The 27007-nt window shown below is 34.8% G+C and overlaps 1 protein-coding gene across 3 annotated transcripts in view; it reads left to right on the forward strand.

Moving 5' to 3' along the window:
• Positions 1 to 24128, forward strand: part of LOC120419314 (roundabout homolog 2-like) — a 459035-nt gene extending 434907 nt beyond the window's left edge. The window contains exons 11-15 of one of the 3 annotated variants that reach the window (XM_052708075.1): positions 5120 to 5533; positions 10435 to 11218; positions 11353 to 11584; positions 11748 to 12170; positions 18420 to 24128. In XM_052708075.1, coding sequence (XP_052564035.1) covers positions 5120 to 5533; positions 10435 to 11218; positions 11353 to 11584; positions 11748 to 12170; positions 18420 to 19050 — 2484 coding nt within the window. In that variant the 3' untranslated portion in view covers positions 19051 to 24128. Of the gene's footprint in view, positions 1 to 5119; positions 5534 to 10434; positions 11219 to 11352; positions 11585 to 11747; positions 12171 to 18419 lie in introns of those variants that run through there. The other 2 variants (XM_052708076.1, XM_052708077.1) reach the window with 2 other exon arrangements.
• The last annotated feature ends 2879 nt before the right edge of the window (positions 24129 to 27007 follow it).

The following is a 27007-nucleotide window of genomic DNA, read 5'->3' on the forward strand; positions in this document are numbered from 1 at the left end:
GCGCGCATTCCTCAGCGATTCAACGGGGCAGAAATTTTCCAATCAATTTCGGGGGGTGGAAAATTAAGAAAATTTCCCTATTTAGTAAGTTTTTCGCTTGGGGTAATTTTAGGGGAAGTTGGGGACGGTGTAATATTTCATTCCTCCCCTTTTTCATTAGGGATGGCACGGAGAGAAGATAAAACTTTTCAACTGTACTAAATTCTTGCTCCTTAGGGAGGGTGGAAGGGTTTCAGCTGGGAGGGCACTGATCACGAAAGCGTAGAGCATCAATTAGATTAGGGGAGGTAGTTTTTCACATTCCACCACTTTTCCGCCAAATAATGGTAGGGTAAAAGAGCGTATTTTGGCTGAAGTAATTATTTTTTACTCTTCAATTTTAAAACTAAAATCAGAACTTTTTGAAAAGTGAAGTGAAGTGAAGTGAGGTGAAGACTGAAGACTGAAGACTGAAGACTGAAGACTGAAGACTGAAGACTGAAGACTGAAGACTGAAGACTGAAGGCTGAAGACTGAAGACTGAAGACTGAAGACTGAAGACTGAAGACTGAAGACTGAAGACTGAAGACTGAAGACTGAAGACTGAAGACTGAAGACTGAAGACTAAAGACTCAAGACTCAAGACTCAAAACTCAATACGAAACGTCCGTAATTGCTCCACTCACCCTACCTCAAACTTCCAACGAAGAATCCCGACCAAACTTCTCCCGATTCAAACAGTAGAAGCAAGAAGTCGTTTCGCTCCTCTCGCCAGGAAGAAATATTCCCATTTTATGTTAATGAAAAAGCTAATGCAAGTCAAGCAGTCCCAAATGGCAGCGAACCGAGTTGGGTTTCTTGTTCCGGCGTTGGACTTCGATAGTTGGGGCGCGAGAGCTTAAACGGCTCCCAGAGTCAAGATTTATCAGCTTTCTTGGGTTGGGGGGAGTGAGACTTTATTATTCGGGATATAATTTATACCGCACAGAGTGTTAGTCTTCTTCCCTGGTGGAACTCGCACACACGGTCGCGAAATTGGCCGGGAATGAAATTAGATGAATTAAAAGAGAATAAATTTGGACGCTGAGGAAAGTGTCTGGTTTTCCTGGGAGGATTCTGGGGTGGGCTTTCGGGGTGGATCGACAAATGTGCTTTTTGACAAATTACCATACGTCACACTGTGATTGGTGTGGGGGAGAGCACTTTTGGATGGACCATTTGTCTTGTGGTTGAATGACGTTTTGAAACGGAAGGTTGATATCAGTTGTCCTGAGTGGGTTAAATTGTCATTTGTATAGTAAATACTTGTTTTGTTTCTTGAAAACAAAATTCTTCGTTTGTTTCATTTACTCCGTTTCTTTGAATTTTCTGATGTCTTGAGACATCTTAAACAATAAATATTTTTGCAGAATCAGTTTCTATAGTGTTATCTATGAAATTTATCAAAAACTTCAACAGAGAATACAATTGAAATTAATAATCACTTCTGGAATCAATCACACACTACCAGGGTTATCCTCTTCAAAATTATGAATTAAAACTAGATTAAATCACTAAAATACAGCAAAAATCAACCCTCAACTATGAATTACAAATATTCAAACTTGAATCAACAATTTTTCTCTTATCGACTATTCATTGTATTTTTATTTCTTTGAATGAAACTTTGTCAATCGATTTCTTTGTTCCAACAAAGTCATTTTGCATCATTGGATTCTCCATACAAATTTGGGGGGCTATCCATAGAGAATCTGTATCTCGAGAAGGTACTTTCAAAACAATTTGTTGTCTCCGGCAATGTAGTAGCTTATGATTTGGGCTATTCATGAAAAATTGTTACACTGAAAAAATAATCAATTTTTAACATTTTATCAAACAAAAATCGATATTGACGAACTTCGACCTTTTCAATTAATTATTTTTTTTTAATGTTTGGATAAAAGTGCCAACATATATACATATAGGGTATGACGGTTAAGCTATGATTTTTTTTATTTTGTTGAATTTTGAAAAGCATCGAGTTATCCCCCGAACAACTTCCGGAATGTAAAATTGAATTTGAAATCGAAACAAACTATAATGATTTTTTGAAAAAAGTGCATTGTTTTCGATTTGAAGTCTTTTTTAGGTTCAACATTATAATAAAATAATTCAATTGAAGCCATTTTAAAATGTGAGTCGTTATTTTTAAATCTGATTTTTTTTCAGAGTTTTTTTAGAGAACATTACAAATCGGATCAATAATTTGCAAGATATTCTCGAATAAAAATTAAGAACTGAATGGGGAGCATATAAAAAAAGTCATTTTTCGTAATTTCAATTCTTTGAAAGGCCATTAAACAACCAAAGGTCAACAATGTCCAAAACAGAAATTTGTGGAAAATGTATCTTTCCAAATTTATTTTTTCAGTATGTTCGGCTTTTTGAAATTTTCTCATATGTTTTAGTTTTGTTATGATTTTTGAACAAGTGGTGATTTTTTTTAAAGAAAAATGAAAATCGGATTATCAGTTCCTCAGATATCGGCATTTGAAAATTGAGTGCTGTTTTGATAACACTTTAAAAACATCAATTTAATTTTTTGAAAATATTTGATTTTTAATTTTAAAAAATCTGTTTAAATTATTTTTTGCATCAATTAACTTTTTTCAAAAAGGTTTCTGATTATTTGAAAGAGTACAACTCGATGACAAAATATCAAAAAAAAAAACTCAAAAATCTGAAAATTTGTGTTTTTAAATCTAACTTTTAGTGATAAAAAGTAAGTTGAAAAAGTGATTGTTTTAAGTGGGTAATTATTAAAGCAAATTAAATTTTGCCCCAAAAAAATATACAAATTGAAATTAAAATTTATCAAATTTGATTGACAAAGGGTGTTTTAAATGCATTTTACTCTAGTTTAGTTGTTTTGTAATCATTAATTTTAAAATTTTCACTTAATTTTTTACGATAACAAAAATTTTGTAAAAAAAAACTTTTTGCGGTACTACATCGAAAATTTAAAAATAAATAACCAAAATATTGTTGAAACATGAATATTATTCTAAACGCAGGAGAATGCATTTTAAATTGAATTCAGCTCATTTCACTTCAATTTCCAATGAAATTTCAAAATTGTTTGGAATTTTGTTTAGTCCTTGAAATTGTCGGGCCGATTTTGAAGGGGGCAAAGGAACCAGATCAATCGGAAAATTCCTTTCACAAGGTACAGATATTCGAATATGTAAATACCATTTTCGTATGGAGAGCTATGCTGATTCATTTGGGTGCCGAAATTCGTAAAACTGAACTAAATACAGAGCATTTTACATTGATGATCAATTTTCTTTGAATATGATTGACGGCTTCACCTTAGAGCTTGCTTTAATTTATTCCAACGCCAATAGTTTTACGAACATCTAAAAATTCAACAAAATATTTTTTGTTTATATTTTTACAAAATTTATTTTATAAATTTTTGTAAAGACCATTAAGATTCGTTTGGGTTAAGACAAAAACATAAAGATAATCATAAATTTTATGCAAAACTTTTAATAAATTTAAGCAAATAATATCCCAGATAATGTCTATACCATGACAATCACACAGAAAAAAAAGATGGTAATATTCATCAGAAAATTGTGACAGATTTTGTGTCGAAAAAAAAAAATACCCAAGAAAATGATGAATTTTCATCAATTTTTAATAAATATTCACCAGGTTCACATTTTTACACATTTTTTATGTAATATTACTTAAAATAAGAGGTAATATTCAACCTACCAAATTTTCAACATTCCAAAATTCAACTTTTTTTTGTGTATGATACTGTCAGAAAATTGCTAAATGTCAATGAATTTAGGAAAAATAATATGTTTCCTTAATTTCACATCTTTTTTCGTACTGTTTGCCCAAAATTATTACTTTATAAATGAAAAAAGTCTCATTTCTTTGAAATCCATGAATAATTATATTGCAATCGATAAAACAGATTTTTTCGATGAACACTTTAATGTTTAGCAATAATTTGCTTGCCCCTTTATTTTTGTTGAGAAATTGCCAAAACTTGAAATAACATTTGCATTGGCCATTTTTTATTATTTTAATTTATGATCCAATATGGCTTTTTGTCATAGGAAAGATCTTTTGAATGTCTTGATTCGGTTATGATCAAACCTTATATTTTCAGCAAAATTTGTTTTGATTTCAATTGGAAATTATTTTTAATTATTTTAAATATGATACCTTGATTTTCCTTTAACCACTTTTGATCGGAATCGGGTGCATAAAATTAAACATCAGAAAACACAAACAAATCCCATCGCCAATTCTATTAACTATTCAAATTGCACCGATTCCGGCCCTCGGATCCTCGGAAAACGATTCAATTTGCACTGATGCTGCTGCTGCACCAATCAACTAACATTCAAATTGCCATGAATATTCATCGTGTGCGAATTCTAAATCAACAATGCCCCACTTCCTGCTTTATGATTTGAAGGGGGACGCGTCCCTCCCCGCAAAAGCACTAAATTAAATTCCACCCCCCCTAAATATGGGGAAAAGAGAGTGGCCACCTCTTCATCACCATAAATCCGCTGTTCATCCGATAACAAATTCAATCAATAAATTGCTGGCGCGAGCAGCCACCGTAGCACAGCCACCACTTTTATTAGGCCACAAAATCAAATTCAAATAAATAAATTTCAATTAATTTAGTAGTGATAAAATCATATCGCTACCGATGACGGCGTGAGCAGCCTCAGCCACGGTGAGTGAGTGTGGAAATTATAAATTCACTAAGCTAGAAAACTCACCGTTCCGTGATGAGCACACCACTTCCGACGCACGATACTAAATCAGTGATAAATTATCAATTTTCCCCATCAAATTTAATGGTTTTAACCCTCGACTGCTTGCATTTTTTATTCATTTTTTTATCATAATTTTTTAGTACAGTTTTTGTATTTAAAAGTAATTTAAACTTATTATTTTGACAAAAAAAGTCAACGTTGACCACTAAGGGTTAATTCTAGTCTCGAACGTGGTTCCCCACAAAGCACCCCCATCCAAACCTTAATTCAAAAACAAATCAAAACGCAGAGAGTAGGTACACGTTCCATTTAATTAATCTACCGAAAATTTTCCAATTTCCGCCCAGATTTTGGAGCTGGTGGACGCGGTGGCCGTCAGCTCGACGTCGGTCCGTCTCGAGTGGCAGCTGCACATCTCCAGCACCGAGGAGTACATCGAGGGACTGTACGTGCGGTACCGCGACCTCGGGTCCAACTCGCAAAAGTACAGCATGTTGACGATTCCGAACAATGCGGCGGAAACGCACGACATCACCAATTTGGCCAAGTACACCCGGTACGAGTTCTTCCTGACGCCGTACTTTAAGAACGTCGAGGGACAGCCGAGCAACGCGAAGATCGTCCAGACGCTGGAGGACGCACCGACGGCGGCGCCGGTGAACATTCAGACGGGGATGCTGAACTTGACGGCGGGCTGGGTTAAATGGACTGCGCCACCGGTGGAGCATCAGAATGGAGTGCTGTTGGGGTATAAGATTCAGGTGAGATTGCGTTTAAAGTTTTAGTGAACGCTTAATTTTCTAGTAGAATATGAAAACCACAAAATAAGAAAATACTTTCGATTTCACGTTTCTACAATCAAATGACCATTCGAATAGGATTTAACGCACTTTATTTGCAATTTAGTTGGAAACCACTACTCACCAACGGAAAAAAAAAACTATTTTTGACCATTTTAATCTCTGTTCCAATTTTGAGCAGAATCTTTTGAGGTTAATCCATTGAAACTCGAGGTTTTTAACTAAAAATAAATTACCTTTTCATATTTACATCTAGTTACATTTCAGGATTATCAGGATCATTTTTCCATATTTGGATTACACGGCGTGTTTTCTGGGCAACATTAGGCAAAAAAAAAATAGTCATCGCTACCGTCAAATGTATCTTACAGAAAATTTTCTCAGCTTTCCGATGCTTCTTATAGCGAAATGTTTCATCGAGAAACTTTTGAGATATCTTTATTTTAAGTTTTTTTTGTTTTAAATTCCTTCATCATTTATTGGAAACTTAATAACAGCTCAGGAACCTTGTCAAATAATGTGTTTTATGTGTCATTAACTCATCAAAATGAGCAAAATAAGACAAGAAACAGTTTTGTAAAAGGTTGCAAATCACTAACTATTTCAAAAAATATGTTTTAGCCGAGTTTTTGAATATGTGGGATTTATTCAGAAATTTAAATCATAAAACCGTGTTCAAATATTTATTTACAAAAATCAATAGATTATTACAAAATTTTTCGGTGCAAGTATTAGCCGTCTGATTTAGCTTCAATTTAGCTGATACAACCGATTTTTTTGCAGGTTTGAGATTGCTAAGGGTATTGCTAGATATTTATGAATAAATATATGGTATTTCCTTAACCAAACATTAACCATTTGCATGGATTCCAAAACAGGTTATTTACTCAAAATTGAACCTCAAGTTATTCTGGAGAGTTTCAGGTGAAATACTGTTCATCGTATGAAAGATTTTTTATTAGATTTTTGTATGAAATGATCAATAAATCACCAATACTAAAGAAGTTTTATCTTTTTTGTTTAAACGTTTAACAAGTACCTTGAGTTTTGTTCAAATAGCTTGTAATGGAGGCTTCTGTTTGATTTTTTGATGAATTAATATTTTATTTTTGTTTAAACCAAAACAATGTTTTTAAATGTTTTTTCAACATTCTCAGTTGAAACACACGAATTTTATTGCTACTTTTAAATGCATTTTCAACGGTAAAATATTTTATAAAATTTTATTTTTACTTCGTACTTATGAAAATATCATTTTTGAAGCTTGCGACAGTAATTTGTAAAATATTTTTGATTTTAAATCATGTATTGTATCTATGTTTCTGGTTCAATTTTATTTAAGCAAATATCATATTTATTCAATAAACACCCTTACCAATCTCACACCTGCAAAAATGTTGGTTGAATCAGCTAAATCAGAGCAGAAACGTATTATATGTATACAAAAAATTGTAATAATCTATTAATTTTAGTATTTTTTTAAATATGAATACGGATTTATGATTTTAATTACTGAATAAATCCCGTAAATTCATAAACCTAGTTGAAATATAAATTTGAAAATGTTTAGCGGTTAGCGACCTTCTACAAATTTGTTTCTTGTCTTATTTTGCACATTTTGATGAGTCAATGACAACTAAAACACATCATTTGACTTGTTTCCTGAACTGTTATTAAAAAGTTTCCAATAAATGATGAAGGAATTTAAAACAAAAAACTTAAAATAAAGATATCTCAGAAATTTCTCGATGAGACATTTTGTTCTTAGAAGCATTGGAAAGCTCAAAAAATTTCCTATAAGACGATGACTATTTTTTCCTAAAAAGTTTGTTCTAAAAAACACGCCGTGAAAACACGGGTTTTCTGAAGAAATTAATAAAAAATATTTCGTTCAGAGGCTTAGGGTGCCCAAAGGAACATAATTCAACTTGTGGATATTTTTTTTCATCCCACATATTCGAAACACCCACAAATTCGGAACACTTTTATGATGATTTGTCAATAGCATGCCAAATGCAGCTATTCTGTCGACCCTACTATTTCGAGAGCCTTCATTTGGACATTCTCTCGCAATTTCACTAGTAAAAGTAGTTCTTTTTGAACAAAAAACTTCATTATTTCAAAATAAATTCATCCAGAGCAGCAAAACACTGATTTTTTCATCAGTTGATCAGTTCATCTATTGACATTAAAAATTGTTCAGAATTTTCTCAAATTTGAAAAAAAATGATTCAAAATATGGACACGCACGGACAATTTTTTTAAAATCTATATAAAATAACCTTCAAATGGCTATATTTTGAAAACGATTCATTTTGTTTTAAAAACTGAAAGAAAAAAAGTTTTTACAGCTTTTTATAAATATCGAAGCCGATGGTTTGCATGAAACTCTGGATAATCGAATCACCAACCATTTTTTTCGTCTTTTTCATTTTCTTACTTTAAACATCAAATTCGAGTTATGCGACCCCACTTTAGTCGTATTTTAATGGTTGATTGGGCTTCATCCATAAAGTACGTCACGCTAAAATCAGCCAAAATTTACCCCCCCCCCTCCCCCCCTTTGTCACGCTTTTCCTATACTTATTACATGCAATGTCACACTTGCTCAGACCCCCCCTCCCCCCCTAGAGCGTGACATACTTTATGGATGACGCCTTGCCTATAAAATTTAAAAATGTTTTTTTTTTTCAACATTTCATCATCGCCATTTTGGATTTAAAAATACTAAATCACTTTAGAGTAGTTTAAGGGTCATACTCAAGCCCAACAATCAATAATAAGAAATCGAAAAATAAAATTTTATGATTCGATTATCAATTTTTTTCTGGAAGATTTCGAAAATTACTATTGGATTGTTTGCTTGTAAACTGTAAAGTAATAGGCTATCAAATATTACGCTACATATTTCGTAAATGTGAATGTTTGAATTAAAACTAAGACTTGTTTTTGTCCCTAGAAAAAAAATCAAATTCCAAGGCTTGAGTCCGTGCTTAATTACAGTTATGCTTATGCAAATCTTGAAAAAAAAATATGAGTTTATTAAAAAAAATGTCTTATGTTTCACGTCTTTTTCCAAAATGTGGTCCCAAAATTAAAAATTATTTAAAGAGATTAAAAATGCATGAACAAACGCTATATAATGTGTTCTAAATAGTTTACAATCAATTTCACAAGTTCTTTCAAGAAAATTTCACTTTTTTAGTAATAAGATGGGGAAACAAAACCTTGAAAAAAAAATGCGTTGGCCTAAGCTCAAAATTTCGATCATTTGGAGGAAATCTAGATTCGGATTCACAGGATCAGTTCTACAAAGAACACTCATTTTGACAAAATCTTTGTGAACTGTGTGATTTTTCAAACATCGTTGCATTTTTGCTTCTAGCCAAATATTTTAAAACATCTTTGAATTCATGAAATAGTTTTTTCCTGATCTGTTGCATAAATTTTCTTAAGAAATAAATCCTTTTTTTATTTTTTTTTTATTTTTAAATTTACTAAAACAAACTCAATTTATCTTTAACGCTTTGAACATATTTTCAACGATTTTGAAATAAAAAAATGTTATATTTCAAAGTCTGATTTGTTGCCAACTATTTTTAACTTAGAAAAGAAGTCCAAAGTTTAGATTTTTGAAGACCAATGTAATCGGTCATATTTCTAAGTGATGAAATGTTCTCATATTTTAATATTTTTAAACATCTTTTGATGGTATTAAAATCTATATTTTTGACCAGCTACAAATTAAACTTACTGATATTTGTTAAAATACTTACCTAGAAATGATTTTTTTTTCATTGCGTGAGCTAAATCTGCTCATAATTGGGATTAAAAATCCCCAAGCTCCGTTTGCATGATGAAGGTCAAATTAAAAAAAAAAATATTTCAGATAATTGTAAAAATAATGTACAGTCCAGACTCGATTATCCGAAGTTCGATTATCCGGAGGTTATAATCGATAATCGAAATACGAAAAAAAAGTTTATTTTTTATTTTTTTTTATTTTTAACATCAAATCCGAATTCTGTGACCCAATTTTAGTCAAATTTGAATAGTTGACTGCCTATTAAATTAGGAAATGTATTTTTTTAATATTTCATCACCGCCATTTTGGCCGCCATCTTGGATTTAAAAATTCTAAATCCCTTAAGCGTAGTTCAGAGATCACACTTAAGATAGACAATCGAAAATATGAGATCAAAAAAAATTGTCTTGATTCTATTTTCCGAAGTCTCGATTATCCGAAATGAAACTTTGCCAAGGCCTTCGGATAATCGAGTCTGGACTGTAGTAAATTTATGGCCTGTATAAGATTTGTGTCATTTTATTTTTTTAAGCATGATTTCAAAATCCGGCAAGATATATGTTGAGTGTCTTCACTAGGGGACAAAAAAGTATTTTTGTATAGGATTTAAAATTCCTGCAACTTTGTTGAAGAGCGCAAAATGATCCGAGTTTATCCTGATGAGTTTTAAGCGATGCGGATAAAAGAACATATTTGAAAGTATACACGAATCATGAAAGAAGTAAGAAAATACTGTTTTACCAAAAATAAATCATCAAAAACCGCCTTGGACAAAGTTGTAGGCAGTTGAATACCCTACAAAAATCTCACTCTTGAACAAATTTGGGCGAGACCTGTACCATCAGCTGCAAAATCCCATACAAACTGCAACGCTCAACAGTGATTGATTTGGCTCAAAATTGGTACAGATACGTATTTTAGCCAAAGAAATCGACCCAGAGGGTTTCCTCAATGTCAGTTTTTTATTGTCACCCTAATGAGCAGCTTTACAAACGAAAATAATATTAAAAATATCATAAAAATATTTCAACTGAAAATCCCTATTTCTTATCCCCAGGTGAAATCCGGCAACTCGTCCAAAATCCTCGCCTCAATGACGCTGAACGCCACCACGACCTCCGTCATGCTGAACAACCTCACCACGGGCGCCACCTACCGGGCCCAGATCGTGGCGTACAATCGCATCGGCGCGGGTCCCTACTCCAAGGCGTCCTACCTGATCATGGACCCGGCGCACGTGATCGCTCCTCCCCGGGCTCACAACTCGCTGAGTGACATCGGAGGCTATCGCCATCACAACTTTATGCACGAAACTTGGTTCATGATCTTTGTGGTGCTGGCGCTGCTGATCATTTTGACGTTTACCGTTGTTGGGGTGGTTGTGTTCTTTAAGAAGCGGCAGAACATGAGCAAGGCGATCGCGACGGTTCCTGTTATTACGAGCAGTGAGATCTCCAACATGAACATGAACATGAATATGAATATTAGTAGGAAGGACTGCTTGTGGATTGATCGAGGTTGGAGGTCGACGGATACGGATAAGGATTCTGGGCTGAGTGAGATGAAACTGCTGGAGGGATCGCAGAATCCTTCGAATTATACCGATGTTGGGACGGATTACGCCGAGGTTGATCCTCGGAGTATAACCTCGTTCTACAATTGTCGCAAGTCTCCGGATAACCCTTCACCGTACGCAACGACCATGATCATGAGCGGTATACCGAACGAAAACGGCAAGCTGCCATACCAAGAAACGTACTCTTCAGCGGCCTCCAGCGTCCGGTCGGACGTTCCGTACGGACCGGGTCATCCGAAGGCCTTCGCCATGCCATACAATGCGGGTAAGTTCGAGTCTTCCTCAACCCTAACGCCGTTTGAAACCCCTTTATCGTATGTACAGTACTAACATTCCCTCCCTTTCTCCCCTTCTCCGTCTTCTTGGTGTTTGTGCTCGCGTGTTTGTTTGTGCCTGCAGCTCCCTCTAACTGGATCGATTTCCTACCCCCTCCGCCGGAACATCCACCGCCAATTCCGCAAGCTTTAGACCAGCACCTGCAGCACCTGAATCACCTTAACCATTTGAACCACGTCGTGTACCCGTCGGAACTGATGGGTGGTGGAGGAAATAATGCCACCTCCAGTTCTCAGGGCTCGCGTTACGGCGTAGGTGGTGGTGGTGATTCGTCAACCATGTCCAGCGGGCACAAGTAAGTAGAGATCGCTAGAGGATTCCGGAAGATGCCAATGCCCATGCTTCCTTCTTCTTTTCCCTCAACTAACCATGTTTTCTACTGTTTTTCTCACCCCGCATCTCTTTCTCGTAACATCGAACCAAATCAAAAACCCTTCCAACCCCAACAAAAAAAAAAGTGCTCATCACTCATATCAATACGTAGATCCATCACTGCTCGGACGCGGCTCCTCCCGCAGCAGTAGCAACGAACTGCGCAGCCCTCCGCAACCTCCAACCCACCTGTTCCTCCATCAGAGCCACCAGATGCCACTGCCGCCGCCCCCGCTGTCCGCGTCGTCCCTCACCAACGGAGGCACGGAGGTGTACTTCCAGGATGACATCTACAACAGCCCCGTCAAGAGCTGTGACCAGCTGCCGACCCACTTCCGGATGCCGGGCTCCTCGTCGGCCAACTCGATCTCGTGCTGTCCTCCGGCAGGGCGGGGAGGCGGGGGTCCGGGGATGAAGCATCAAGACTTTTTGGAGTACCAGCAGCAACAGCAGCAGCACCAGCTGGGACACCTGACGCCGTCGGAGTTGCATATCCATCATCAGAAACGGTAAGCAGAAGGCAGAATCAATTTATATTGAGGATTTTTTGTTGGAAAGCAATTCATTATCGAGTTTTTTTTTCTTTATCTGAAGTGAATCAATCTTGGTTTATGTTTGATATTGTGTTCATTTCCAGTAAAAGATATTTTTTTTTAGTTTTTTGCAACCATTTTTAGAGCAACACTATAATTTTAGGGAAGATTCGTACCAAATGTAGAGTCTCAAAATGTCATAACAAAATTTAGATTTTTTTTATAATTTTGTTTTTTTTTTAAATATGATGATTTTTTCATCATTAGTTGTCAATTTATCTATAATGTCTCTAAGGATTTTTTTTTTATAAATTTTTCGAACTTTTTGTTTGTAAAATATTTTTTTAGGAATGCACTATCATGGACACTTTTTTAAAAAATAGAAATACGGGATTTTTTTAGATAAAATTAAACTTTTTAACTAGCCACTTAAAATCTTGAAAACGGTGCACTTTTTCAAAAAATAGTAGCCAATAAAATAGTAGTTGCAAAATGACATTTTTTAGGATGAGTCATATATCAATCGAGTTGCATACAACATTTTTTAACAATTTGCATAAAACACCCTTTTATACATTTTCTGAAGTAATTTTCCAAAAGATCATAACCTTGGATGAAAACGCTCAGGATTGCGTTCTATTGTAAAATTACATCAGAAAAAAATGAATCTTCCATGCGTTTAATCAATTTACCAATTGCCGTCAAGATAAGTGTTAAAATGTAAGTGTTACAAAATACACACTTAGATTTTTTAACAAACTCGGTACACAGTAAAAAGTAGGGTAGGGTAGTCATCAATGAGACACTTTTGGTTTTCAACTTTCAACGATTTTTCTAATTTTTTCATTAGCATGTTTTAATGAGCTTTTAGTTGCATTATCTTTCTTTTAATGTGTTTTAACATTGACCAAAATATGAGATCGATCCGACATCTACAGCCAGAGTTATTCAACTGTCTCATTGTAGACGCACTTGGCAGGAACAATGAGACAGCTGGGGAACAATGAGACACTTTACGAAAATCAACATTTTTCTAGCAAAACATCATGTTTTTGTATTGTTCCATTGCAGGTGACTTGCCTTGAACATTTTAGAGCAATTTTGCCAACATGAAACTTTTAATAACAAAAGTTACACTAAAAAGTATTGAAATTTTGTAAAATCCATATATTAATACCAAATAACTTAGTATTTTTGGTTAAATGAAGTTAAAACTCTATAAATATGCCAAAAATTACTTTTAATTCATGTTTTGAAAGATTTCCATCGATTTTGAAAAGTTTATTGAAGAAAAATCAAAGTGTCTCATTGTTACCCATGGGCTGAAATGAGTGGGGAACAATGAGACAGCCCTGGATTCTGGGTATATTCTAAATTTTGGCCAAATCTTATGAAAGGACATTGTAGCCCAACTTAATCCCTATGGAACGTCGAAAGAAATTTTAAGAAATATTAGTTTTGGTGTAAATGGCAGCCTACGAGCGAAAAAGTATTTTTTGTCCATAATTTACTTTTACACCCCATAATCAAACATTTATGAATAACTTTTCAAGGGAGCGTCCATAACCAAAGCCACTAATATGGCAGACGTGTATCCAGTAGACACACCTTTCCCCCAAATATGAGCCTGATTGGTTGAAACTACGACTTGTGAGAGCCATTTTATCATTGTTCCCCGTGTCTCATTGATGACTACTCTACCCTAATGTAAATTTGGAAGGTGTAATTTTGGAAGGTTGCAAATCTGGAGCAACATGTGAAAGGGTGCACAAAGGGGAATTATCGAAATTTCACGCAATAAACGAATAACTTCTCGTGAATAAATTTGGGAATTTTGATGTCTTCGGCAAAGTTGATTTTTTGCATTGTCCCTACGATCCTTTATGCAATTTTGGGCGTTGTCCTTAATTTTATGTAAAAAATAGAAAATCAAAAATCTTGAGAAGGAATTTTCAGTTAGATTGGATGCCTTCAGCAAAGTTTTAAAAAAATATTTGAAAAATCCAGAATTCAGAGACAGTTAGAAAATAATTATTGGATCTGGGGAAAACTTTCTTTAGCTTGGCATTTTGCCTTCCTCACTGAGATAAGGCTATAATCCTGCTCTAAAAATGAACTTTTTATTAAAAGCTCGAAGAACCACCTTCATGTATACATATCGGCTCACAATCGAAAAGTGAACAAATGTATGTGTGTGTGTGTATGTGTGTGTGTATGTATTAGGGTGTTTCATCCAAAACCAAAAGTTCTCAGAATCAGGCAAACCGAGGTTCCCCTAGTAGAGGATACCCATAGGGACTCTCATGCCAAATATCAGCCCATTTGGTTGAGAATTGGCCTGTCCCCAGCGGTTTAAAGTTTACATGGAAATTACTATGGGATTTTTGTGCTTTTCGTTCAATCGTTCCTACAGGTCTAGGGACAACATGGATTCACTCGGAATAAAGACAGGTGAGTAGGGGATGGTCCAATGAACACATTCCAGAAGGAATTAGGCTTGTCCAATCTGTCCCCAAGGTGCGCATTGGATCGACGTCCGGTGTCTCCAGAATCATCGATTCACCCTTCAAATGTACGCATTGTCCTTAGTATGCTATGACGGCTAGGAGAAAATTACGACGCCCCATGTCAGACGGTGAACACGTGACAGAGCATCTACTCGAGTTTTGGATCAGAAACATTCTTTAAAGTACTAAAATTATAATTATTGATGTTCCTGGAAGAATTTCAACTATTCTAAATAACGTAAAATGATGATTTTGTGTTAATAATGCAATCGATGCCTCTCCACGTGTTCACCGTCTCATATGGGGCGTCGTGGTTTTCACCTAGCCGTCATAGCATACTAAGGAAATGTGATGCTTTTGAAGGATGAATCGTTGGTTTTGGAGACACCGGACGTCGATCCAATGCGCACCTTGGGGACAGAATGGACAAGCCTAATTCCTTCTGGAATGTGTTCATTGGACCATCCCCTACACACCTGTCTTTATTCCGAGTGAATCCATGTTGTCCCCAGACCTGTAGGAACGATTGAACGAAAAGCACAAAAATCCCATAGTAATTTCCATGTAAACTTTAAACCGCTGGGGACAGGCCAATTCTCAACCAAATGGGCTGATATTTGGCATGAGAGTCCCTATGGGTATCCTCTACTAGGGGAACCTCGGTTTGCCTGATTCTGAGAACTTTTGGTTTTGGATGAAACACCCTAGTATGTATGTGTGTGAAAATTCTCACTGAGTTTTCTCAGCACTGGCTGAACCGATTTTGACCAAACCAGTTGCAATCGACTTGGTATAGGGTCCCATACATCGCTATTGAATTGTTTGAAGTTTCGATAACTAGTTCAAAAGTTATGTATAAAAATGTGTTTTCACATATATCCGGATCTCATTTATATGCATGTAAACGATGTCCGGATCCATCATCCGACCCATCGTTGGTTAGGTAATCGAGAGACCTTTCCAATGAGTTCACAACATTGAAGATCTGGCAATCCTGTCTCGAGTTATGACCACTTAAGTAATATTTATGTACTTTTGTGAAGCCGGATCTCAATTAAATTTATGCAAACGATGTCCGGACCCATCACCCGACCTATCGTTGGTTAGGTAATTGAAAGACCTTTCTAACGAGTCCACAACATTGAAGATCTGGCAACCCTGTCTCGAGTTATGACCACTTAAGTTATATCTGTGTACTTATTTTTCTGGATCTGTTTGTTTTTTTCTGGATTGTTAGAAAAAGTGAGGAAGGCATCAACCACATAGGTGGATTAAGTTAGTTTTTTTATGATTAGCAATTCTAACCACATTGAAAATAATAATAAAGTTTGTGATAATTACTTGCTTGCTCTATTTACCATAATTTGTGTATTTTACCATAACTTTTTGAAATTTGACAGAAACTTCTTCAATAACCATTTTGACCAACTATCATCATTGGAATAATAAATAAATACGTTTTGAGATGTTTTAGTACCACAAAACGATTTTATCAGAGATATTATTTCTAAAGTGCTGTAACTTTTTACCATTATTTTTGGGAACTTTTCAATGTTCTACAAAGTTTTTCAGAATGATAAATTACACAACGTTGTCGAAAAAGCCAAAGCTCTATAACCCTCTTGTAAAAAGTTAGATTTCAGCGCCTCCTATGCGGTGAAGTTCGGAAGAGCAGTTCTCAACAAAATCGGTCTTTTTTTCTTAATTTTATTTTTTGTATTTTTTAATCCGGCTGAAACTTTTTTGGTGCCTTCGGTATGCCCAAAGAAGCCATTCTGCATCATTAGTTTGTCCATATAATTTTCCATACAAATTTGGCAGCTGTCCATACAAAAATGTTATATTTTGAAAAATTTTAAATCAAGACTAACATTTTAAAAGGGCCAAATATTGAATATTACGCCCATTTAAAATGCTAGTCTTGATTTAAAATTTTTCAAAATTATTTTTTTCAAAAAGATCGGAAAATTTCACGAATGTTTCATGGATTAACATTGAAAATCGGACCATTAATTGCTAAGATATCGTCATTAGAAAATGGTGGGCTGATTGGGTGAGACTTAGAAAACTTCAATTTTCGTGTTTCTTTTTCTTTTAGCCGCTGTATTTCAGCAACCAGAGGTCCAATCTTCAATGTCTCTTAGACAATTTTATAGCAAATTTTCTGAACTTTTCAAAAAAAATATTTTTAGAAATGGTCAAAATTAAAAAACTGCAAATATGTCGCTAAAATCAAACTTTCGGTGGCTATATCTTGAAAACGGAGCCCTTTATCAAAAAATCTGTAAAGTACTTTTCGATTGCAAATTCAATTTTTCATTAAAAAATAATGTCAAACTTGTTTTTGCATAGAACTTCGATTTTTTTTCCAAAAATCACTATTTTTTCAAAAAATCATAACTTGGCGGCAGATTTTTAAACCATGTTTCTTTATGGCTCAAAAGTTGCGGATTTTTGTCCCCTAAAACATATCAAAAAATCTTGAAAATCAAAAATTACGTATTTTGGGAAATTGAGTTTTAGTGAAAAAAAAGTTGATGAAAAAATCTGCAATTTTTTTTCCCGTGTACCTATTTTTTTCTCAAAGGTCCTCAACAATACCTACAACTTTGCTGAAGACACCAAATTGATCAGAAAATTCACTCAAAAGTTACAGCTGTTTGAATATTTACATACCATTTTTGTATGGACAGCAGCCAAAATTGTATGGAGACTTGTATGGGTGAACCAATGACGCAAAATAGCTTATTTGGTCATAGGAAAGGCCCCCACAAAGTTTGAGCCAAATAAAAAAATACAAATCAAATCCATTTCCGGTTTTGGTAGAGAATTGCTAATATGTGAAAATTCAAAAATCTGTACCTTTTGAAAAAAAATTTGATCGGTTTGGTGCCTTCGGCAAATGTATGGATAAGGACTACACAGAAAAATAAAATGATACTCGGTAAAAATTCTTTTGATGATTTTTAATTTCACTTTTTGTCACTAAAACTTAATTTGCAAGAAAAACACTACTTTTTTTTTAATTTTCTGATATGGACATAAAATGCCAATTTTTCAGTAATTTCCGGAATGTGTAAAAAATCTTCGACCGAGTTATGAATTTTGGATCAATACCGATTTTTAAAAAAATCGAAATTCAGGTCGCAAAAATTTTTCAATTTCATTTTTCGATGTAAAATCAAATTTTCAATCAAAAAATACTCTAGTGAAATTTTAATAAAGTGCACCGTTTTCATGTTACAGCCATTTTTAGGTAACTTTATTGAAAATAGTCGTAGTTTTTCATTTTTTTAAAATTAGTGCCCATGTTTGCCAAGTTTTGAAAAAAAAAAAAAAAATATTTGCAATTTAACCTCACCAAAATTCTATTTTTTGACTGTTTCGGGCTTAAAATCAATGAAAAAGTGGCTTTTTTCCAAAGCAAAATTAGAGGACTGCAAAATTGAAAAATGGACCTCTGATTCTTTATCAATGACCAAAATTATCCCAAACACACAAATCGAAGAGAGGACCCAACTTTTCTTGTGATTTGACGGCCAAATTTCTAGGTCACTTGTCAAATTCCATAATTTAAATTTCCCATTGCACCACCGGTAATGACTATCAGAGCGCTCGCTGGCTTTTCGCAACGCGAATTTAACCCGTGTCCCATCTCGTCATTAAATCACTAATCCGCCATTATTTCTCAATCACATTCGCTCTCCCGTTGACACAGATTATGCGGCAGCTGTGACGCCCTGTCCCCGGGACCTGCTCCTCCTCTTCCATCCGGCGGCGGACTGCAGAAGATGCCATCCTCCGGCGTCATCACTAATGGCAGCAGCTCCAACGGCTCCCATCACGGAGGTCCCGGTGACCCACATCACCTCTCTAATCACCATCACCAGCACCAGTTGGAAAGTGGGGCCAGCTTCAACGGTGGAACCTGCTCCTCGGACGGTTCCGGCCGGAGCGGTGGCACCGGCGGCAGCAGCAGCAGTGGAAGTGGTGGCTTTTCCCAGCGATCCAAATTTGCCCGCCAAATGCAGCATGTAAATAGGGAGAACGCCGTCAACGGAAACTATCATCATCATCAGAATCATAATCATCAAAACGGACATCATCATCATCATCATCAGAAGCAGCAGCATCAGGAGCCGATCAGCGAGCGTGAAGAGACTGAAAATGATAAAATGCTTAATATTAGTAGCTACAGCTGTGAGGACGGCGAGGACGGAACGTTGAGTGGGAATGGACCGGGGCTTCGAGGTGGCCTCGGAACGGACGACTACGAGGATGACACCTGCTGCTCGTGCAGCGACGAGGGTGGGTCGTTTCTGTACGAGGAACCGATGCAGGTCAAGTGAGGTGAGCGATTAAGGTGGGGAGAAAATAAATTGTGGGGAGGAGGAAAAGTTCCTGCGATGAGTGATTTTTTGTAAAGATTTTTGGAGTCGAATCATGAACAGTAGAGTAAATGCAAATAGTGGAAGCGAGTTTATAAGTAGAAGATACACTTTTTGGCTTTAAAGTTGTCTGGAACTCGTTTGTAAAGCATTTCGTGGATGCAATCATTTTGTATCTAGCAGATTTATATGATAGTTCTCTAAGGAAGACTATAGTTTTCAATAATTTAGATTGCTTACACGGATAGGAATCCTGTTAGCAAATCCGGTAACTGAATGTTGTCGAATTCGTGATTATTGATTATTATTTTTCCGAGTGTTTAAATAAAAAAAACAGCTTAATTGAAAAAAAGCAGACGATTTCGGATGTTAACAAATTCGACAACCAGGAGTTAACGAATTTGTTGAGCTATCCATGTAGTAGGTAACTTGTAAGTAAAATTTTTGTTTTTTTTTTTATTATTTGAAACCTAATCCATTTAAACCATTGCCATTTAAATTTGTTTGAATAGTTTTTTCGTTATAAAAATCTCATACTCGCATATCATTCGAAAATATTTTTTTCAATTGTTCATTTTATATTTTCTATCCAAAATTAGCATGAAAGTAAGATTGACAAATAAAAAAAAAGTTTAACTGAAAGGATAATTTCAATAACAACATTTTGTATTTTGAACCACCACCCTCCTACCTAACAAGATAAAAGGATACTCAGAGAGGCTTTTTCAGGCAATAGTTATGCACTAAAAAAGATTGTCTTTCAACCATGATTATTATTATTGCAGAAAGTGGACCACTATTTACAAAAATTGTTCAAACATCAAATCCGATGTATATTTTCGAAATAACTTAAACTAATAATTCCATTCCATTAAAATTTCACATATGTATGATCATTTTTAAGAACGCAATTACGTAAAAAAATACCATTTTGCTCGAATGTTTTGATTTGGTGTTGCTAAAGAGTACATAAATTGAACCAACCACATGAGCATGAATTCTTCGCTACTTCTAGTGACGACTACTCAATTTATAAAGAATATTTATCATAATTTTGAAGTCTATTTCTAAAACGCTTCTCAATTTGCCTAATCAGAGGGCATAATTGTTACCAATTGTAGGAATCTTGGGTAAACAAAAACTTTCATCCTGCCCTTCAACATTATTTTTACACTTTTGGTTTTAAAATGGGTTTGACTCTCATTTTTTTTTTTATTTTATCTTCATCTTGTTCTCCGGTCAGTTTTACATAAAATTAAATGAAAACCACAAACTAAAATAAACCCCTGACGAGAAAAGGCGACTTTACTGAGAAAAGTTTGATTCTGAGAAACAAAGCACACGGAAATAGATAGATCTGTTGCTAGCTAGCCCAATGTAAGCATATTCAGGGCCTACTAAGACATCACATTTCCGCTGTAATTTTAATTCAGTTCAGTAATTCAATCCGTCATCTGTTTCTCGTCAATTTAGTTTGAGTTTTTCCTTATTTTTTATGTGAAAATGCCAGAGAGAAAACGATGGTGGCAAAGTGAAAATTTTATTCTAATCGAATTCCTTGGACAATTTTCTAAACAATGCAACCCGAAGTAAGTCTTTCGCTTTAATGAGTAGAAGAAACAAAGTTTTTTAGAAAATATTCAAACAATAGGGCAGTCTATCTCTTTTGCTCAAGTGACAGTTCACGTCAAGTAAGAGGGGGATAGACTACTTGTTTACAAAGGCCGATTCGCCCTATTGAACTGTTAATACGGAAATATAGAGGGATGGTCCCATCGGCACCAAACTTGAGATTTCTGTTAACTAACGATAGATGAACGTTCGCTCCAAGTTTGGTCCATATTGGTGAAGGTCGAGTCCATTTGCAATTAGTTATTTTTTGTAAATTACGGTTGATATTTAAGCTCTTATATTGTTACTTTTGTTATAAAAAGTATTAATTTTGACATGGAATTGATTTTTATTTAAGACCGATGTCAATATTTTTTAAAGTTTATGTGTCTTGACTTACCGAAATCAAAGGAAAAAGTATTTTTAAAAAAATGATTAAAACATCTGTCGAAGTTTGAACACTTTATTAACAAAATTAAAAATATTGTTAATTGGTTCAATTTTGCTAAAATTAATTATCAAAGCAAAACATGGAAATATGAATTTGCTTCCAGTTGATTGCAAGTCAAAAATTGATTTTTCAAAAAAAAAAATTTCCCTGCTGATTTTTCGGGCAAGTTTTAAAGGGCGATGGGCTGGCCGCATAGAAATGTTTATTTATCTTTTAAATAGAACATTTTTCTAGAGGTTGTGTCGGTCTCACATTTTGCGAGATTTTTCGGGGCAAATAAATAAATTCGAGCCACGCTATTACATAAAACTTTGATGTTACCTAAATTTATAGGCAAAGTTATAGCCTTTGATTAATGGAAAAAATATGGAATTATAAATTTCAGGCCTAATGGGTTATATTGACCCAAAATCAAAATTTTCGGAACTAGCCTTTAATTTTTGTATGGGCCAAATATAATTTTCCCACCATAATCTGATTTTTCTCGTTTTTAATTAGATTCCGTGTGAAAATTAGAAATAAATTGATTAAAAACGGTCAAATTCAAATTGAGAAATCTGAACAAAGACACCGATAGACACGGAGATATTTTCAGGAAATGTAGTTGACAACTTGACAGTGTGTACTTTCAGATGGTTAGTTCGGTTTTTCGCCAAAATACGCCATTTTGAAAACATATCAACTTGAAAATAGGCACGAAATCACTTAAAAATAGTTATAACTCCTCAATAAAGGCTCTAAAAATTTAGGTAACTTCGACAAAAAAGTGTGTGATTTTATGTCATGAAAAACTCAGCAGAACATAGTAGGCCGCTTAATGCTAACTTTTTTAGTTATCACCAAAAAAGTGCTTTTTCGACCTTTTTCAAAAATTTCGTGTTTCTCGTATAACTAGACCAAGAGATAGAAATTTGACATGTTAGACAAACTTTCATGAATTTTTCTCCTCTACACCGCGGCCAAAGACACCAAAGCCCTAAAACGTCATCCAACAAAGTTAGATTTTTGTTGATACCCTGGAAAGTCGTCACCCTGTAGGTCAATAATTCCAAGTACAATAACTCTTTCGAAGACAAATTATGTTATACCTAAACGAAACTGAAGCGTTTACTGATATCAACTTCATAAATGTCGAGGTTTGTTATCAATAAAATAGCTATTTCTATAAGCTTAAAGGTATGACATGTTTTTATAATTAACAAATATTTTTCTAAGGTTTTAAATTAATAATCCTTTCGAAAATTTGCTCAAGTAAAAGTTATTGTATTAACAATCAAGGACTCACTTTTACCCCGATTTTTACAAAAAATAATCAATTTATTGAAGCGCTTTAAAAAAAAGCTTGCATTGAGAGCTCATCCCACCGAATATCGAAAGAAGAAATTTACACATCGAACAGACAAGCCAGCCGAATCCTCTTTCGCCACGTGTCTCTTTGGAGGAAGTGGAAAGGAAAACAATTTAATGTTAGTTTTAGCATTCAGACTGTGGTTCACGCGGAAGGAGGGGTTGGTTAGGGCAGCTATTAACTTGTGAAACACACGCGCCACGGAATACCAATGAGAACCACTCAAAATTTTGACTTTCCAACGTTAAAAGTGGTGTAAGTTTTTATCTTGCATAGTTTGAAACTGTGGATTTTTAAGAATTTGACAATTTCTAGATGATTTTAAACAATTTCTGCTAAAATAACGATTTCTAATTAATAATTTTTGTTTATTTTTGGACAGCAGCATGAATTTACAATCAAGTAACAATATAAATCTAGCTTGAAAAGGTAAGATTGTTACCTTTTGTAGAAAATTAACTGTTTGTTTTTTTCTAAGATTAAAATTGCATGAAAACTTTTCCCTTTCCGACTAAGATGACATCACACACACGTATCAGAGTCGCATTTGTCCAACATGTTTTGCATACCAAATTTTCCAGCTTTCGGAGAAAATTTTCGCTTTCATCTTCCACTTTGAGTCACATCTCTCGCACAAATTATGACGCCAACTTTGGCACTGTAAACGTGCCAGCTTTAAACATAGTTTCTTCCCCCCTTGGATCCATTTCAGAATGAAAAGGTGAATGTGTCTCTTTTGGGTGAAATTTAATTTTCGTCTGGAAAACTTTACCAGCATTTGCTCAAGCAAAAGTTTGTCGAAATGAAACTTTTCCAGCAATAATATTTAGTCTTGAGACGCAAAACTCTCCGCCCTGTGAATGCTAATGACTTGTTCAAAGTCTGTCTGATCGCAGTTTTTTGACGACCAACTCTCTTACTCTGTTCATGACAGCCACCGCCATCGCCACACAATTTGTTTATCATTTGCGCTCAAAACGGTCCTTGCCTCCCTCCTCCAGCTCAGATGATTAACGATACATTTACAGCAAACACAAATCCTGGCAAAAGCATCAAACCAATTAATCATAATCAGCGCAGCTTTGTTAAATACTGTTGTTTTTAAATTGAGTGCAGACAAACAAAAATTGAAACAAACAAAATGAGATGAAATTTATTCCCGCAGGAGAAAAATCATGTATATTATATTGTACCTGTGATATTGTTTAATGTGATAAGCCACCCCCCCCTTTTAATTGTGTAATCAAACGAAATGATTTGTGAAAATAGCTGCCTGCCAGCAGTTGCGGTTGACACGTTTATATCACTTTGGGTTGTAAATTATGTCCTGACGATTAACGAGTAAGAACTTTTAACAATTCTCTCTATCTAAAAATCTCCTTTTTAGTGCATAGGTTGTAGTTGAAGTTTAATTTTAAATCGCAAAAACTAGAATTGTAGATATTCCCAACAAAACATCATGTAAATATAAAACATTGAAAAATCAATCTCTGTATCGTAATCAATTTTCTTATCATCATCAAAAAGCGCAACAAAAAAAATAAAAAACATTTAAGCGGAAGTGAACTACATCCAATCAGTAGAATCTAAGTCATTAACTTATTCAATGTGAACTGAAACAGACACTGCTTCGTATAAAACAAAACAAAAACTACTAAATATAATAAAAAATTAAACATCTAAAACGAACACGATCACAGCCCCCCCGCTATAGTGGAAATGCCATAACTAAAAGTCACTCAATCAAGAAGAATTAAAAAAATGCGATTTTATATGAATTTATACAACAAAAAAGAACAACAGCAATCAGTGCGATAGCTAATGAGGCACTAAGTAGAAGAGCAAATACTTAAATAAACGATGCAAATTTACACATAGTAAACAGATAACAAAAAATCTCACCCACACGATTCATAAATTGCAGGCGAAAAATCACCGCAAATTTTTGTAAAGCGAATCAATTGAAAAGCAAATAGATAAAGCAAACGGCAACACTAATAACACAATACTGCGCAATACTAACGTTAGGGTTATTTATTAGCGAACGGCGTCAAATGTAAGGACGTAAAGAAGAAAAAAAAAGAAGTAAAACTGTAGAGCAAGTGAGTGAAAATGTAGAACGGGATTTTGTCTTCTTTTGAGTGTAGAAATTGTATCGTCACTGATTTATGTGACAAGCAGCGAAGGATCGAACTGGTGTAAATAAAGCTAAATTATTTAAAAAAAGAAGCTTGAGTTTTTTGTTTGAATACATATCACTATCCCACTTTTATATAGAATAGAAATTGATGTCTCTTTATTTTCAGCAATCGGTGTAGTAGGGGAAATATACCCATTTTAATCACTCTAAGCCGTTCGACCAATTCTCATCACTTTTGCCGTTTACCGCTATTAAATCAACATTTTCAGATGCATCAACAATGGGAAGTTGCTTGCTCACTTTTATTTGAGCTATTTATTACTATGGAACAGTCAAAAACACTTTTTGAAAGCTGTAATTCATGGTCAAAGTGCTGATAGGCCGATAATAGAAATAGGCTGAGAAAGGGTATAGTTCCCCTAATAGTAGTTTATGCAACAAGTTGCAAAAAGAGGACTTTTTCAGCACGAGTCGTACATTTATCCAACGAGGTTCACCGAGGTGGATAAATACGAAGAGTGCTGAAAAAGTCTAGTTTTGCAACGAGTTCCATACAACATTTTTTGCAATTCCAAAAAACACCGATTGAGTGAAATTTTCATGTATTTTGTCAATAAATCGTTTAAATCAAAAAAATGTTGAAAAGTGTTACTTTTCAAAACAAGTGCTGAAAAGTTTAACTTTTCAGCACCCATTTCAGTGCTGAAAAGTAGAAATTTTCAGCATTTATTTTGAAAAGTGTTACTATTCGATTCTGTTATTTTTGGTACAGAAAAGTAGGCTAGTTTTTTGCAATTCCGTCGTGAAACTACTTACTTTTCCTGTCATTCTTGAACGACGAGTTCAAGAATGACAGGAAAAGTAAGTAGTTTCACGACGGAATTGCAAAAAACTAGTTTTTAATCATCAAAGTTAGATCACTTAATTGTCCTCACATAATGTTTTTAAATTATTCTCATTTTTTACTGAGCAATTCTTTAAAATGCCGCTAATCGATTATTTTTTGTTTTTTTTATTTGCCTTAAACTTTGTAAGGGTCCGGGACCGTGGTGTAGGGGTAAGCGTGGTTGCCTCTCACCCAGTCGGCTTGGGTTCGATCCCAGACGGTCCCGGTGGCATTTTTCGAGACGAGATTTGTCTGACCACGCCTTCCGTCGGATGGGGAAGTAAATGTTGGCCCCGGTCTAACCTAAAGGGTTAGGTCGTTAGCTCAGTCCAGGTGTAGGAGTCGTCTCCCTGGGTCCTGCCTCGGTGGAGTCGCTGGTAGACAGTTGGACTCACAATCCAAAGGTCGTCAGTTTGAATCCCGGGGTGGATGGAAGCTAAGGTGTAAAAAGAGGTTTGCAATTGCCTCAACAATCAAGCCTTCGGACACTTAGTTTCGAGTAGGAATCTCGCAATCGAGAACGCCAAGGCAATGCTGTAGAGCGAATAATTTGATTTGAAACTTTGTAAGGGCCTTTCCTATGACCCCATTTGCGTGATTCGATCTTCCATACAAGTTTTCATCCAAATTTGAAAGCTGCCCAAAAAAAAATTAAAATCGGGTTTGCTATTTGGAAAACAGCAAATTTCATTTCTTTTTGTGGCTGTATTTCAGCATACAATCCAATCTTCAATGTTTCTAAAACAAAACAATTATTTTCAGACGGATTTTCAGATACCTTAACCATGGGTACTGTTGCAAAAATAAAACAAATAATTGCTAAACATAAACAAAATTCAAATTTTAAGGTGGATTGATCTCAAAAACGGTGCTTTTTATCAAAATTTCTGGTAAGTACTTTTTGATTATATATCTGATTTTACACCTTATAATAGAGGGAAATTTTTTTAGAGTGTTTTTTCAAGGTTTTCAAAAAAAAAAGATTTTTTTCACGATAAAACGGTCAAATGTTTTTTGCCCTTATTCATCTCAAAAATTATGTTTTGATCCTCCAAAAACATCTTTTTTCTTTAATATGCTTTTGCGCAAATCGTTTTTTGTGAAATGAAAAATGGGTAAATTTTGTTTAGAGTGTGCCTTAACCGACAACGTTGCCGAAATATCCAAATTCATCAAAAATTCCGCTCTCAAGATACAGATTCCAGCATATTTATTTTCATGTGGACAGCTGTCGATTTTGTATGGAAACTTGTATGGACGTCAATCCGCGCATTATCACAAAAGTTTTGCAAAATAAACTTTTTTCTTTTATGAAGCCATTTTTCAGCAAAAGACTAGAAAAAACATTCGAAAATTAGGCCATAACAAGTTTTATTCCAAGTGTTTGTTCCCACGCCCCTTGAAAACTTCCTAATACAATCAGGGTCAAAAAGCAATCTTCACTAAAAAAAATGAAAAAAATGTTAAATCGATTGTAAACTA

Source organism: Culex pipiens, chromosome 2, assembly GCF_016801865.2.
Source record: "Culex pipiens pallens isolate TS chromosome 2, TS_CPP_V2, whole genome shotgun sequence".
Classification (NCBI taxonomy): Eukaryota; Metazoa; Arthropoda; class Insecta; order Diptera; family Culicidae; genus Culex; species Culex pipiens.